General features: G+C 38.4%; 1 protein-coding gene across 1 annotated transcript; it reads right to left on the bottom strand.

Annotated features, from left to right (window-relative positions):
* Positions 1–949: 949 nt before the first annotated feature.
* On the bottom strand, positions 950–2203 carry LOC104417053 (receptor-like protein 33). The gene has a single exon (XM_010028377.2). The coding sequence runs from the start codon at positions 2201–2203 to the stop codon at positions 950–952; it is 1254 nt and encodes a 417-aa protein (XP_010026679.2).
* Between the last annotated feature and the right edge of the window lie 13798 nt (positions 2204–16001).

The raw sequence follows: 16001 nt of genomic DNA, 5'->3' as shown, positions 1-16001 counted from the left end.
CAAATCAACAGACATTTCAATTTTCAACGGCATCACCTTTGCAAGCATCCGAGCGCCCAACGCTGCTTGCTCCAGAGAAGCCACTCTGCAATCTCCCTTCTAAAAGAAAGTACGACGAATCTACAGTGCTCCGTTGTTGACATCGTTATGTCCACGAAGCCCGTGAAAGCTCAAAATCGTACCGCCTCCAGGACACATATTTTTCTCCCAGCACTGTCTGAGGAAGCGCTTGATTTGGGGATGGGAGAAGGAAGCGAGCTCCATGCCCCAGGGGAAGTCATGCCGAGCCTCGCGCTTCTTCTGTTTGAGGCTCTTCTGGGCGTCGGAGTCGGAGTCGGAGTCGGAGTTGCTGCCGTATGGCGGCGGGCAGTTGGGGAATCTGAGCCCGCACGGCCGGTGATGGACGTCGCGGTGTGCCGAAGGGACCACGCCGTCTGGAACAGACAATGGTGAGGATGTGACGTTGTTCCAAAGGGCAAAAGAGATAAGGGAGAGGGGGAGAGATGATGGCGGTGACGGCGGCGGCGGCGGCAGAACCTCGGCCATGGCCGGAGGGGCATGGAAAATGGGCATTGACAGACTCGTCTAATGAGTAGGATTTTATTAACAACCTTCGACTAAATGCGTTAAGGTCAGTATTTACTCCTAATTCTTCCCGGACAAATATAACCAAGGCAAACGGGAAGATGGAAAAGATATCTGCAGTGGATAATGGCTCTATATTCATTTTCCTGTTTTTGTGGCTCTTTTTTGCTTTGAAGCTGTGTGCTTGACAAATTTAATTATTCATCTTTTCAATTCAGCTCATATACAATTATACCAAGATACAAAAGGAGAAGACATTAGAAACAAGCCTTCAAAACAGAAATGACATTTGAAGCCAATTAGGTGACATCTTTATTTACTGAATTTACATTACAAGATTTAAAGAGACGACTCCTCTACAATTTCACTGTCCATGAAACTTGATGGCCTTCCGCTTTGGCTTCTCCATCCACTGGACTGCACTTCTCTCCAACATTCTCACGCCTCGCGACAGCCATTTGGGCCTTCCCGCTTCAATTGCAATGTATGCTACGGAAATCCCAATGACAATTCCAGATGCATAACCTATCCACACTACTTTCTGTTTGAACCAACTCTCATGTCCTTCACGGTCCAAAGTTGATGAGGACGATGGTGGAGAAGGTTGAGCATCGCCGGGGCATGCTTTTGGCAATGGAGTTCCACATAAGCCTGCATTTCCATCAAATGAGTCGTTTGAAAATGTGCTCAATTGCTTGTCTTGAGGAATTCGACCAGTGAGTTCGTTCTTCGAGAGATTTAGGTACCCAAGGGATGCCAAATCTCCTAGTGCTCTAGGAATTCCCCCACTAAGCATGTTCGAAGAAAGATCAAGCCATCCGAGATTAGTCAAGTTTCCTAAAGTCAAAGGGATGGAACCAATGAGGTGGTTGTGCGAAAGGTTGAGTCCTATGAGAGAGTGAAGATGGCCAAAAGCTTCAGGAATGTCTCCTTGGAAAGAGTTGTGTGATAAATCAATGGTTGTGAAGATGGTCAAGATCTTCACTAGCTTTGTTTCTTTCCCTTTCATCGTCACCGTCATGGAATTTTCGTATGGTTCCCCTCCCTTAAAGATATTACATGTCATATACGATGGTCCATGTGGCTCATCTTCTATATTCTTCATACCTCTAAGGTTCATTATCAAGTTGGCTGGTAAAGGACCGCCAAAGTTGTTGTTGGAGAGATCCAAAATGCGTAACTTTGGAAAGATGAGATCTCCCTTCGAAATGTTCAAAAGACCCATCAAATTGTTGGACCTCAAAATGAGAACTTTCAGTTTCGGAAGTTTTCCCAACCATACCGGGAATGTATCTTCTATCTGATTGCTACTAAGATCCAAAATTTTCAGATCTATACAATTGACAAGGTATCGGGGCAACATGCCTTCAAACCAATTTTGGCTCAAGTCAAGAGTCATCAATTCACTTCTAAAATAAAGTGATTGAGGGATTGTGCCCTCGAGGTGATTCATTCGCAAGTTCAAAATTGACAAGTTGATGCTAAAATTTGTTATGCATTGAGGCAAGCTACCCATTAAGCCGTTGTTGGACAAGTCAATGAGCATGAGATAGGTGGCATTGCATATCAAAGAGGGAATCTTTCCTGTCATATTGTTACTTGCAATGGAATAATACATTGTTACGGGAGACGGAAGTGGAATTGGCCCTCCAAATTTGTTGTTAGACAAATCTATTATAAGTAATGAGGTGTTAGAGAAAACCTTTGCGGGCCACTGTCCAATAAAATTGTTGTTGGAAATAACTAAATGTCCAAGTCTAGGGAAGGAGAGTCCAAGACTAGTGAGGTTGATAGTACCATGAAATTTGTTGGATTGCAAATCAAGGGCAAACAATCCCGACATTTTCAACCAATGTGGGAATCTATCATTAAACTCATTGTGACCAAATAAAAGTACAGATAACTTTGCACATTTGGCTAGGGAGCGTGGTAATGCCCCTTGTAATTTATTGTTGCTCAAGTCTAATCGCCAAAGATTGGTCATATTACCAAAAGATGGGGGCACAAAGTCCCTAGAGATTATTGTTGCTCAAGTCTAATGCTTGAAGATTGGTCATATTACCAAAAGATAAGGGCACAGTCCCCAAGAGATTATTGTTGCTCAAGTCTACAAGCACAAGATTGGTCATATTACCAAAACATGGGAGCACAGTCCCAGAGAGATTATTGCTAGACAATGCTAGAAGGACGAGTGAACTCAATTGACAAATTGAAGAGGGGATCTCAGAGAAACCATTGTTCTCGGCATAAAAGAAAATAGTAGAAGGTGAAAGGATTGGGAGTGGTCCTTGGAATGAGTTATTCAAAAGGTTAATGTACCGCAATCGCTTCCAATGCAATTGGTGTATACCTCCCTCCATAAGGTTATCAGAAAGATCAAAATATTCCAATGTACGATGGCTTATTCCCCAAAACCACCTCGGGATCTCCCCACTAATCTTATTGGAAGAGAGGTCTAAGTGTGTTAATCTTTCTAACGAATTCAAGAAATAGGGGAATTTGGTCAAGTTGCAAGATGACATCATCAACGAATGAAGCTTCGGGAGAAGGAGGGAACCATTGGAATAGACAACATCATGAAACACACTATTAGTAAGATCGAGATCGATGACATTACCGGTGACATTGTCACAAGTGACCCCATCCCAGTAGCAGCAGTCGTCTCTCTCATCCCATGCTCTATATATTATGCATGAGTTGGCTGACATGGTCAAAGGACAAAAGGCAGACTCCTTATTAACAAGGAAGGAATTCTTAAAATGGAGCAAGGTATCGCGCTGGTCAAGAGGGCAAAGTGGGGAGGCAAGGGGAAGAGGGGAATGTAAGAAAAAGAGGAAACAAAGGAGGTCGAGGATCTGATGCCACCTCATTTTACAATTTAGCACACAAGTGAGTTTATTAGAGATGGAGAGTGCTTCCCTTTATATAGCCTTTGTCAACTGTGAAGTCATTGAAGCAAGTCTTCTTGAAGGTTTCATTGGTGGGCTCAAAATGTGTGTTACCCATTCTAAAAGCTCTATTACTTGTCATATGAGTAATTTCATATGCGATTCGGTCGGAATGATTTCTCATTTTCTCATGGTTTAGGAAGATCAGATTTTTTGTCAAAGTTAATTTAGTCATATGTACACAAGCATGTAAAATAAATATCCAGGTTGAAAGAAATGGTCTTTCCTAGACACATACACTTTACACCGTTCGTTCCTTTTATATAAATCATGACGAGGATGGACAAAAAGAAACATTAAGAGGGAGTTATATTTGACTTTGGCTTTGTGACACTGACCATCGGTGTCTACACTGCGTCCTGAAGATAAACACAACAACTTAACATGGAACACAAGACGTAAAAGAAGAGTAATTTGTATCGTATTTTATTTTCACATGTGATTAATAACTTTTATGACATGACGTGATTGTTTCATATAACTATAGTTTAGAAATTTACCAAAGTGACATTAACTTTTCCAGTGATCTTATAAGAAGCGGTCAGAGACCACGGTCGGGGAAATTGGGTTATATAATTCTCCATATTTGAGCTTTACACTGTAGAAGCGTCCCTTCTATACCTACGACATTCCTTAATCAGTCTCACTTCGGGGCTTCAAAAACGAGCACTGCACGTGTTTGTGGATGTAACTTGGAAGGGTTTTCTTCCTAGCATCAAGTCTATCGTCGCATTTACTTGAAAGCCATATCACTCAAGAGCATTTTTCATTTTATAGACATGCATTGCCCCGTTGCCACCGTTCGGTAGGTAAATTTGGATAATCTATTAAAAAATGGCAGTCATTTATGAATTTTTTCCAGTAATACAGCTTTGAATTTGCAGATACTTTGAATTTCTTGAATATCTTTAAATTTGCTAAAGTGCTTATCAAATATTTTACGACTAAATAGCTTATGACAACTTTTCGAAAAACTGGCTTACGCAAATTTAAGATGTTGTAGCTTCAAAATATGTATTACTCCAATACCTACCTCCAAGAGTAAAATATAAAAAATTTATATGACGATTTCATAAATCGTGACATACATTTGATAAAAAGTAAAACCAAAAAACCAAGCGGCCTGAGAGGCGGCAGTCCCCTACCAGTCAACCCAAGCAGACGATAGGATTAGCAGTTATGGAATTACGTCACCGTACAACCTGAGAATCTGTATCGTCATTTTCAAGAGCTTTCTTTTTCTTTCACGACAGAGTCTAATCTAGCGTCAATTTTACAGCAAAATCTAATGTCTCGAATTGGCCACACAACTTATCAAAACCTGCATGAAGTCCTCGCGGAAAGGCCTGCATAATTGCTCGGGAGGCCGCGGTTTTGATGCCAGCCCAGTTTGCGCTTTAGCAAGCCAGTGAGTTTATCGGTGGTGGGGATAGGGATTCAACTTATGTAAACGTTGGGAAAAGAAGTTGGAAGTTCTTTTGCACAAGGTATATGGATGAGATATCCACTATTACCACCTCCTTTGCAGTGGCGGACGCAAAGGAGATCTCGTAAGATTCTGCATAATGCTTGCGAGCTGCCTCTCGTCCCCAGAGACTAGTGACAACAGACTAATGACAGTGAACAACTTGTCGTGTCAACTCAATTGTGCTGGACATGGTGGAATATGAAAAAGCAAGAATCAGATTATAGTCACTTTCTCAACATGATCTAACTCTTGATGACCCACGCCCTCATATTCCAAGTCAAGAATTCTCTTTTCCCATTGGAAAAGTATTATCCGACACACTTTATTTTGTCGTGCGAAAACAAATTAAGGAGAAAAGGAGGTGGCTTTAATAAAAGTGAGAGGGCATTATTATCGTCACACAGGTGGTCGTTGTTTTGCTCTTTATTTCATCGTCCTAGTGCGAGTAAAGTCTCCTCCATTATTGACAAGCAAAAATTGCTTACCAATAATAAATTGCTTTTCGTATCTCATAACATTTACGAACTTAATTAATTTAATTAAGTTTAGAAACAAATTACCGATATATTTTACTTTCATCTTCAATGATTGATCATCAATCAACGTTAGTTAAGTAGAAGAGTGCATAACTTTTAAGATTAAGCACCCCATCTCTCTCTCTCTCTCTCTCTCTCTCTCTCTCTCTCTCTCTCAATGATAATAATGTTTCTCCATATATGGGGCAAAGGCCAAAATCCAGTTAAATAGCATTTTCTCAAGTTAGGTTCTTTCTTTATCATCTTCCAGTGTTTTGGCCAGTTATATTTCTTTTCATTTATCGGGCAAACACAAGCAGCATACGAGAGTTAATCTTATGTGCGTGATGGGTCATAAAATAAGATCATGAATATCAATTGAGGATTAGCATGTCTAGAATCCTCACGTGATTGATTATCTCGGTTTTGTCTAGTCCAGATAAATAATTTTGTTTTTGTTTTTGGCTTTGGCTCGGTGTTTCAAAATCTTCACATGCATGTTACTTTGAATAAAACTGTTTGGCAAGGTTATTTTAGAAACTGTTATATAGTCCTGGGATGTATTGCATTTGTGTTTTAGAAAGTGTTATATAGTCATCTTGTTCTCTCTTGTGATGGGAGAGTGTGGCTTTTTTTTTTTTTCCGGGTGGGTATATCTTAGGCCGCTGATCATAAAAACACTTATTTTGAATTGTCCACCAAATAATGGAGATTACAGTTTTTTGGATGAACAATTGTTCATGCTTTATTCATTTTAATCTTTGAATGTAATTTAGGATCACCAAAATATTAGCCCGTGAAGAATCAATCATATGCGAATTGTTGTTATGCTTTTCGTCACAATAATATGTCTGGTTCTGATGAAAAATATTGCGTGCAATCAAAAACGAATTTAATTTTAGCTCTAGCTTCAACTATACATAATAAATAAATGTTTTATTTGCAAGATCAAAATTATGAGGGTATCTGACGTAAACAAAGTATCTTTCATCGATATAATTATGACAGGCCAAACGATGACATCAAATTTCGGCAGGTTTGGATTAAACCAGATACTCCGATGCCAAACCATCTTTTGCTTCTTTTCTCGTACCAATTGCACCAACCCAAGTATCAAATGAGCAAACTCGCCAGAATAATTTCTTGTGAAAACAACTCTATCCTCAGGAGAACTGCAAGGAGAGAGTGCCCCAAAAAGGCTACATGAATCGCGACTTGAGATAATACTAAAGAAAGACTCATCTTTTGCTTCTTTTCAGGTGCTTCTTTTCTCCTTTGATAAAGTCTAATCTTGCTTTATTTCAATATGGTGAAGTCTGGTAAAGAGATAATGATAAAGAAAGACCTTAATGAATATGAAACGGACCTGCATAATCTTTTCAAATTACAGCCAAGTAATCTTCACGTTTTTGCCGTTCAAAACACTTATCTTCCCTCATCAATGGCTGGTCTCTTGATTACTACGACGACTGGTGGTCCAACAAGAATAGTCTAATGCTGAGGGAGCGTTTGATATACGATGGTTCCAATATAAAGAAAGCAAAACTTCCAGAGAGGATGAATTTACTTGTTATGCTTCTAGAAAGCATATAATAACACTGATTTGCGTTCTATTCCAAAACAACTGAGGTCCGCCATTACATACAATTAGATCGAGCAATGCCGAAAACAAACTATTAATTCTCCCCAAGGACATAATTCAGCAATATTTGAACATGTGTTAGGCTCCACTATTATGTCTGCTCTCTCCTTGCAGCTTCATGCAACCACAGCAACCTACCAAACTGGAAAAAGAAAACAGAAAAATTATTAAAAAGTGATAAAATTTGTTCACATCAACACTGACTGGCTGTTCAACATTAGACGACTAGCGTCTATGTCAGTGATATCTGATCAATTTTTGGCCAGAAGAACTGCATTGGTAAATTGTCAGATGGTTAAGGACTCAATTGGCCAAATTGAAATGTTTATGATTGAATTAGTTGTTATATAATAAGTATAGGACTTCTGGAACAACAATCCCTAAATTTGACATTTAAGGTTGGCAAATTTTAGCGTCCCAAATTCGATTAGATTTAACGAGAAGAGATTATTCGGCCATTATTTAGAGGCTTATTATGATTTGATCCGCCCGCTAGAGAAAGCTACTAGATTAACCCATTATTCACTTTATTATGGAAGTAAAAGTTCTTCTAGTTATACAGCCCTTGTAAAGTGTAAAGTGATCCACGGAAGTCTTCCCTAGAATGCCTGTTGGTGAGCTCCCAAAATGGGTTAGCCGTTCTAAAAGCTCCATCGGGAGGATTGTTGACTATGCGATTACCATAATGATGTTGTATTATTGGACTAAGGTGGAATATTAGTGGAGATGACGTAGGGATTCGACTTATATAACCCTTCTAACAAGCCAAGTGATCACCACCAAAGTCTTGTCTCAGTAGGTCTACCGGTGGGCTTATGCTAAACATATTAGTATATTTCCGAGTGCTTTCCCCGAATGGCTACATCAAATGGGATTGGATTCCCATGTAAAAAGCGTTTTAGCTTTGTCAAAAGTAAACAAAGTTTAGAAAAGCAATAATAAAGCAGCAGGAAATGGCCTTCCAAAGGATCAGAAGTTGACGATAAGAAAAAATTTATTATCATATTACCTTAGTCTTTGGCGTGATTTTTTACCTCCAAAAATTAGAAAGAAAAACTTCAATAGAAAACCTTGCCATGAAATACCTTAATTAGACTGACTGTGTTTGTAGGTACTTTGCATAGTGTCTACAAACTAACTAGGGTACTAGACCGACAAGTTGGTTAGTAGCCGTCATCCGAAGCACAGGTTGACCCGGCAAGAACCCTTTTAGGTTCCTCTTCGTAGCCTCATGTGTGGGAGGCTACCATATCTACGTATAGCCTACTCCAAAGCATAGATGGGAGTCTACCTCCCCCCCCCCCCTAGCCTCCCTAATTCCTAGATATATATTTTTCTTCCCTACCTAAGAGGGAATACTCCTGAAGTTTAATGTCTCAGAGTTCAAACGAAGTAATTTTAGAGTCCAGTCTTCCTCTTTTCATGGACGTGAAATCATCATTCTGTTTCAATTCAATAAGTAATGCCTTTTGTTGTAATATAACACATAAACTAGTATTTAATCTTGCAATTTGAGTTGACGTGAAATCACCGAAGAGCTAAACGAGAAATAATAAATGACATCAAATATTTATGTGGTTCGGTTCAAGTATCAGTACCCACATTTATAGGAAGAACCAACAATAGATAATTCATTATAATCGGAAAATCAAAATTATAATTGCTCACACATTTAAATGTTTTCCACATTTAAATTAATCCCAAGCCTACGGTATTTATAAATGAAATAACTCAATTTGATTTAAATTCATAGTACAAAATCTACCGTGATCAACAATCCTCGGTATGATCGAATAAAAGAGTGTCAACTAGTGCGACCCTTTTCTCACTCCGCCGTTCGTCTTTTTTTGGAGTTCACCACACGGCTTGAAGGAAGCTTCCGAGCGGCTAAGAAAGGGCACGCCACCCGACAGGATTAAAGTGTTTCCCTTTTTCTTGCTCTTTTACAGAAGTCAACAAAGCCACTTTTGACCGGGACCCGATGAATTTCAAGCTCCTCTTCTTGTGTGGCTTTTAGACCTCCACTGTGCGCCTGCCGGGGTGTCAAATCGATAGGTTGAGTCAAAATGATCCTATCTATATTGTTCTATTTCCATGAAATATAATTTCGATGATCCGTGACAATCCCGACTTTGACTTAACACATACCCAATGTGATTCATATTACTAAAATACATTCATACTTCACTCTAATTATGAAAATAAATATTAATTAATTTAATTGACTTTAAGCTCTTCATGTTAATGTGTTATTTGGATAAAATTTTATATCAAGTTAAAAAAAGTAAAATAACAAAATATGAAGATGTAAGTAAATAAGACAAAAAGCGTTAAAAAATAAAATCAAAGAAATGAAAGGTGACTATTGTCTTTTATTATATTTTATTTAAAAATCAATTTCTTAATTTTTTTTTTTTGCTTTTTTTCCTTCTTCTTCACCCGGTCGCTAACTACGGCCACTGGCCACAGGTGTGCTCGAGCCTCGCTATAGTACTATTTATGTTTTTGTTGTGCTTTGTAATTTTCCCCCCTTTACCATAGGTAATGTAGCTTGTGCTTGTTAGATTGATTTGAAGAAGTTCGTGAAATTTTCATAAGTAATATATGATGAAAGCTATTTTTATTTACCAATGATCAACATTGTGATATGAATCTGTCCAGTTCGATGTAATTGGTCATCCACGTGATTTCCAGTGCAGGCGAGGACAGAATTTCTTTCAAACATTTATACGAAGTCTCCGGCGCAATTTCTTTTCCGCGTTCCCATCGATCTCCCATGGCTTTTCCCACAATTGGTGCATTGAATGATTGTGTCACGAAAATTCGTGGAAATAAAATAGCTCAATCAGATGTAAACTCACAGCGCAAGATCCGCCGTGGTCAACACTGCTCCGTGCGATCGAGAAAAAGAGTGTCACCCAGGGCAACCCCCTTTCTTACTCCGCTGTTCGTCATTTTTTTGGGAGTTCACGACACGGCCGGAAGGAACTCTTCTGTGCGGCCTACGAAAGGTACTCCCACCCCCACAGGATTTATGTGTTCTCCCTTTTTCTCGTTCTTTTGTAGCAGTCAACAAATCCACTTTCGCCCGGAGCCCACCGAAAATTCAAGTTCCTTTTTCTTGCGTGGCTTTTAGACGTCCACTGCACGCCTTCTCGAAGATATTAGATAAGAGTTTTGCTAATATAACTGTGTTTGCATAACTGTGAGAGTAACGGATGAGGAATGGATCTCTTAATAATTTTGAATCATTTGTTTTTTTTGTTATGATCCAGAACATATTGTTTTCATCACAGTGAATTAAGAACGATCGCTCAATCATTTCTCATAGGAAAAGCCAATCAATTGAGAGACAAACCCATAGCTATTCCTGCCTAACAAAATCCAAACTTGAATCGGATCAATGAGCACACTAGATTTGAACAAATTGAGATCATCCAAATGGTTTGGATATTGTACACGTGCTAAAACTTGAGATATAATATTACACTATTTGTTTGCTATCAAGAAATTTATTTTGTTATTGCCAGTGCAGCAATCTGCGTTGACATGCTCCCAAAAGAGATAGCATCGCCCCTCTGTATTATACCACCAAAGTGGGTAATCAAACAATATTCAAGCAAGTCTTCAGTCGATCATCCAGCCGTCGCAGAGACAACTCAAAGTTGGATAATGAAACAAAAAGAACAGATGACAAATGTCACATATTTTTAAAAACTCGATTATCATATCTTTTTATCATGATAAATTCAGTGCCAACTCCAAAATCCAACTCCACATTTTGGAGTTGGCCATCTCGATCTTGTCCTAATATATTCACCACCAACAAACAACGGTCATAGATCTTTGTCTGTGCGTAGAACGTTTAGTGTAGTTGTTCTATGCTAAGGTGATGTAATCAGAATTGATGCAATGCTGACGGTATGAGAGAGGATACACTAGGGACATATTTCATGTTGTTGATTACGGTGTATGTAGATTGGTATTCATTTTATATGCCCTATTACTTCATGACCTTCCCAAGGGAAAAAAAAAATGTGTTGGCTTATTTTCAGCACGGGTGTATTTGCACCAAATTCAACTGTTCCAGCAAGAGCATGAATATAAATCGGGTGGATTCCAATGTGAAGGATAAACCGAGTTTTGCATATACCTACAAATGAGTGTCGAAATAAGCACTCATGATAATAGAGCTTAACCTCCTTTTTTTTATCAGATGATTTGCAATATTTCACTCTTCTTTTAAGTCCCCAGATTTAATAAATTTAGCAGGCATTGGAAAGGCAAAGGCATTTTTAGTTTCACTCATCTCATAACCATTCTCCTTTTAGCTATAAGGGACTTCCTAAATCTAGCACCCTCTCATCCACCGGGCATTCGGTTCACATACTACCTAGAATTACGAAATGATTTAACCATAACCCAATAAGAAAACGTAATGTGCAATGTAGATTACCACGAGACACAAGTATCAATTGGGCGATCATATATTGCTAATAGGTAATTGCCTTGTAAGGTTACCCAGGAAGATGTAGTGCACACTATAGAGGAATGAATTAGCCCGACCAGCTACATAAAATAGAATTTAAACTGAGTTGTTCGACTTATGAAGAAACGAAGAAAAGCTAACTAATTGGCAGCCCATAAGAACGGGAAAGCCTCCAGTAATTCTGTCAAACATAAGAGCAAAAAAAAGCCGAGAAAAGTTATTTGATACTTCACTTCAAAGACAATTTATATGTATTTTTGGATTGCGTCTACACATGTATAATACAAGAGTACTAAAGATTAATATTTTTCATCAATATTTCTAAAAGTTAAACTATTGTAGAATTTAAGATAAAGTGATGTCAAATAGTTTACAGCAACAATTGCGCAGAAAGAAAAAAAATGGTAATATATAATGTCTTTTGGTCGAGCACAATGTCTATCAAACAGTGATGCACTTAATTATGAATGCCAATAAGTCAAAGTCTTCTTGAAATGACCTTATCGTGATCACAAATTTGGTTTTGCATTCAATTATAAATGCTAAGAAGCCGAAGTCTTCTTGAAATGACATTATCATGATCACAAATTTGGTTTTCTTGATTGTTTTGGTGGGACTCCTTGGCTGCAGAAAATTCCTAGTTACTTGGCTCTACATACATACCACATGGAAGTCCTCTCTGCTTTTCTTGAAAGGCGTATTACTCAACTTTACAGTGACATTTTTCATTTCATAAATATGGGTTGCTATGTCATCACCATCCAATAGATGAATTTATATAGTCTATCAGGAAGTGTTCAATCATTTATGAATTTTTTTCCAGTAATACAACTTTGAATTTACAGATACTTTGAATCTCTAAAATCTATTAATTTGATAAAGTGCTTATCAAAAAGGGAGGGCGAACTAGGGTTGGGAATGTGCTTGGGAAGTTGTTTGCATGCCATAAGAGGAGGGTGGACTCGGATTGCTTGATCTAAAATTATGGAACAAAGTTTTGTTAGGCAGTAGGCTTTGGGTCTTCATATAACCGCCTTGTAGACCATTTAACGAGGAGATTCGATTCAACAAGAAGAGATTTTTAGCCATTATTTAGAGGCTTATTATAATTTGATCCATTCACTAGAAAAAGCAATTAGATCCACCCCATTATTGGCTTCAGCATGCGAGTAAAAGTTCTTCCAGTTATACAGTCTTTGTAAAGTGTGAATTGATCCACGCAAGTCTTCTCTAGAAGGTCTGTTGGTGAGCTTCCCAAATGGGTTAGCCGTTCCAAAAGCTCTATCGGTGGGATTGTTGACTCTGCGTTTACTATAATGATGTTTCAGTAGCTAGGCTAGGATGGAATATTATTGGTGGTGATATACCCGTCTTCAAAGGGTCCCAAAAGGCTGTCAAACTGGGGAGAAGTTATTTCATGGGTTGAATCCAAATTTCTGTCCTTTAGATACTCTCAACGGCGACTCATTGTGGGACGAACATAACATATTCATGATGAATTGAGGTTGTTGTTAGTCAGCCGATTTGAAGAATTCTGATTCCAAGGTTGACCAGGTTTCATGTCCTTTTGTTTTGGGCAAGAAACTTGTTCCTTATTCATGGGTTGAACCCAAATTTCTGTCCTTCAGATACTCTCAATGGCGACTCATCGTGGGACTAACATAACATATTCATGATGAGTTGAGGTAGTCGTTAGTCAGCCGATTTGAAGAATTTCTGATTCCAAGGCTGACCAGGTTTCATGTCCTTTTCGTTTTGGGCAAGAAACTTGTTCCTCATTTGTCAAATTGAAGATGGACTTCTTCAACGTGCGTAATGGGGTCGATCAAGTTTTCTTTGCCTCTCATTGTAAAATAATTCTCAATGTGTTAAAATAAAAATAATCAAAGATTTAATCCGTCCAAATACACAAAGATTAGTAATTACATCGTGGTGGAAAGAGAGATGAACAAATGATGGCCGCAGTTGATTGGCGGTAGAGAAAATTTGATCGACCCCATCACGCACGTTAAAAAAGTCCATCTTCAGTTTGACAGATAAGGAACAAGTTTCTTACCCAAAACAAAAGGACGTGAAACCTATTCAACCTAGGAATCAGAATTCTTCACATCGGCTGCCTAATGACAACCTCAATTCATCGTGACTATGTTATATTGGTCCCACGATGAGTCACCATTGAGAGTATCCGAAGGGTGGAAATTTGGGTTCAACCCATGAAGATGGGTTGGATGGACAACATGACGGACAGTGAAATCAAGTATTTTTAATCAAGCCTTTCATGAGTCTTTCTTTTGAAAGATGAAAGACTTATGGAATACTAAGATGTAATATTATCGGTGGTGACTTAGCGACTCAGCCTCCGCAACCCTTCTAACAAGCCAAGTGATCAACACCAAAGTCTTCTCTCAAAAGGTCCGTCGGGTGCCCTCATGCCAAACAACTCCACACACCACCCCCCCCCGGGGTACTTTCACCGAAAGGCTACATCAAATGGAATTGGATTTCCATGTAAAAATCGTTCTAGCTTTGTCAAAAGTAAACAAAGTTTAGAAAAGGAGGCTAGGACAGAATTTATTATCATATTTCCTGTGTCTTTGAAATAATTTTTTACCTCCTAAAATAAGAAAGAAAAACTTTAATAGAAAACCTTGCCATGAATTACCCTTAATCAAATCGGACCATGTTTCTCGGTATATTTTTCTTCCTCTTTGCATCGATCCTAAAGTTACGTTCAGGGATGACCCGAAAAGAATAGAAATGAAATCATCCATCGATTCAACTAGTAACGACTTTTGATGTAATATAACGCGAAAACTAATATTGGATCTTGTAATTTAAATCAATGCGAAATCACGAGGGTAAAGGATGTCAACAATTTATGTGGTTTGATCCAAGTATTGGTAGGTACATTTACGAGGAAATCAATAACAAATAATCCATTATAATCGATAATCAGAATTACAATCACTCACATACTCAAATATTTTTTACACCTAAATTATGCTTAAGCACATAGTGTTTATTAATAAAATAAGTAAATTGGATGGCAATTCACTGCACAAAATTCCCCGCGGTCAACACTCCTCCGTGCGATCGAGAAAATGACTGTCACCGTGCGAACCCCGTCTTACTTCTCCGTTTGTCTGTTTTTTTTTAGGAGTTCACTACACGGCTTGAGGAATTCGGCGCGGCCAAGGACAGGTACTCCACCCTACAGAATTTATGCGTGCGCCCCTTCTTCTTTTTCCTTTTTTCGTGCGGCTTTTAGACGTCCACCGTACGGCTTCTCAAGGAATTGGATACAGCCAATCAACAAAGAAGCAAACCTGCGATCAAAGCAAATATACTCAATACTCAATCCTCAATTATCTATATCTAACAAAACCACCCGCCCAACAAAATCCAAACTTGAATTGGATTAATGGGTGCACCGAATTTGAACAAATTAAGATCCTCTAAAGGGCTCGGATTTTGCTCAGATTTTGTATACATGATAAAACGCGAGACATAATATAACACCTTTTGTTTGTAATCAAAAAAGATATTTTGTTGTTGCCAGTGCAGTAATATGCAGTGACATGCGCCCAAAGGAGATGGGATCACTCCTTTTGTATTATCCCACCAAAGTGGCTGATCAACCAATATTCAAGCAAATCTTCAAGCCATCATCAAATTAGAATGATATGGTGAGTTGATGCACGGAGCAACTAAAAGGTGGATAATAGAAGAAAAAGAATAGATGACAAGGGTCACATAATTTTTAACATCTGATTATCTTATCTTTCTATCATGATGAAATCAGTGCAACTCCATATTTTGGAGTAGGCCATCTTATCCTCGTCTTAATATATTTAGTACCAACACACAATAGTCCTAGATCTTTGTCTATGTGTAGAGCATCTAGCGTACTTGTTTCGTCCTTAGGTGACGTAATCATACTAGACGCAACACTGAGAGTATGAGAGAGGATACAGTAGGGCATATTTCAATGTAGTTGATTATGGTGTATGCATATTGGTATTCATGTTGTACACCGTATTAGCTCACGACTTTCCCACGGGAAAAATCGTGTTGGTTTAATTTCAGCGGGTGTATTTGCACTAGATTCAAGCACATATGTTCCGGCAAGAGCATGAATATTACTTAGGTTGATTCGAATGCAAAGGATAAACCGAGTTTTATATACCTACAAATGAGTATCAAAATAAAAACTCATAAGAAGAGAGCTTAATTTCTCAATTTTTTTCATCGGATGATTTGCAGTATATCACTCTTCTTATAACTCCCCGGATTTGATAAAATTAGCAGGCATTGGAAAGGCAAAGGTATCGTTAATTTTTTAGCTATTGCCTAG

Source organism: Eucalyptus grandis, chromosome 8, assembly GCF_016545825.1.
Source record: "Eucalyptus grandis isolate ANBG69807.140 chromosome 8, ASM1654582v1, whole genome shotgun sequence".
NCBI lineage: Eukaryota > Viridiplantae > Streptophyta > Magnoliopsida > Myrtales > Myrtaceae > Eucalyptus > Eucalyptus grandis.
The sequence above is the reverse complement of the archived record's forward strand: the minus strand, read 5'-3'. Positions and strand labels throughout refer to the sequence as shown.

What these genes read in the sequence shown, in the direction of transcription:
- LOC104417053 (XM_010028377.2), bottom strand. Translation starts at nt 2,203, where the DNA reads ATGTATTATTCCATTGCAAGTAACAATATGACAGGAAAGATTCCCTCT.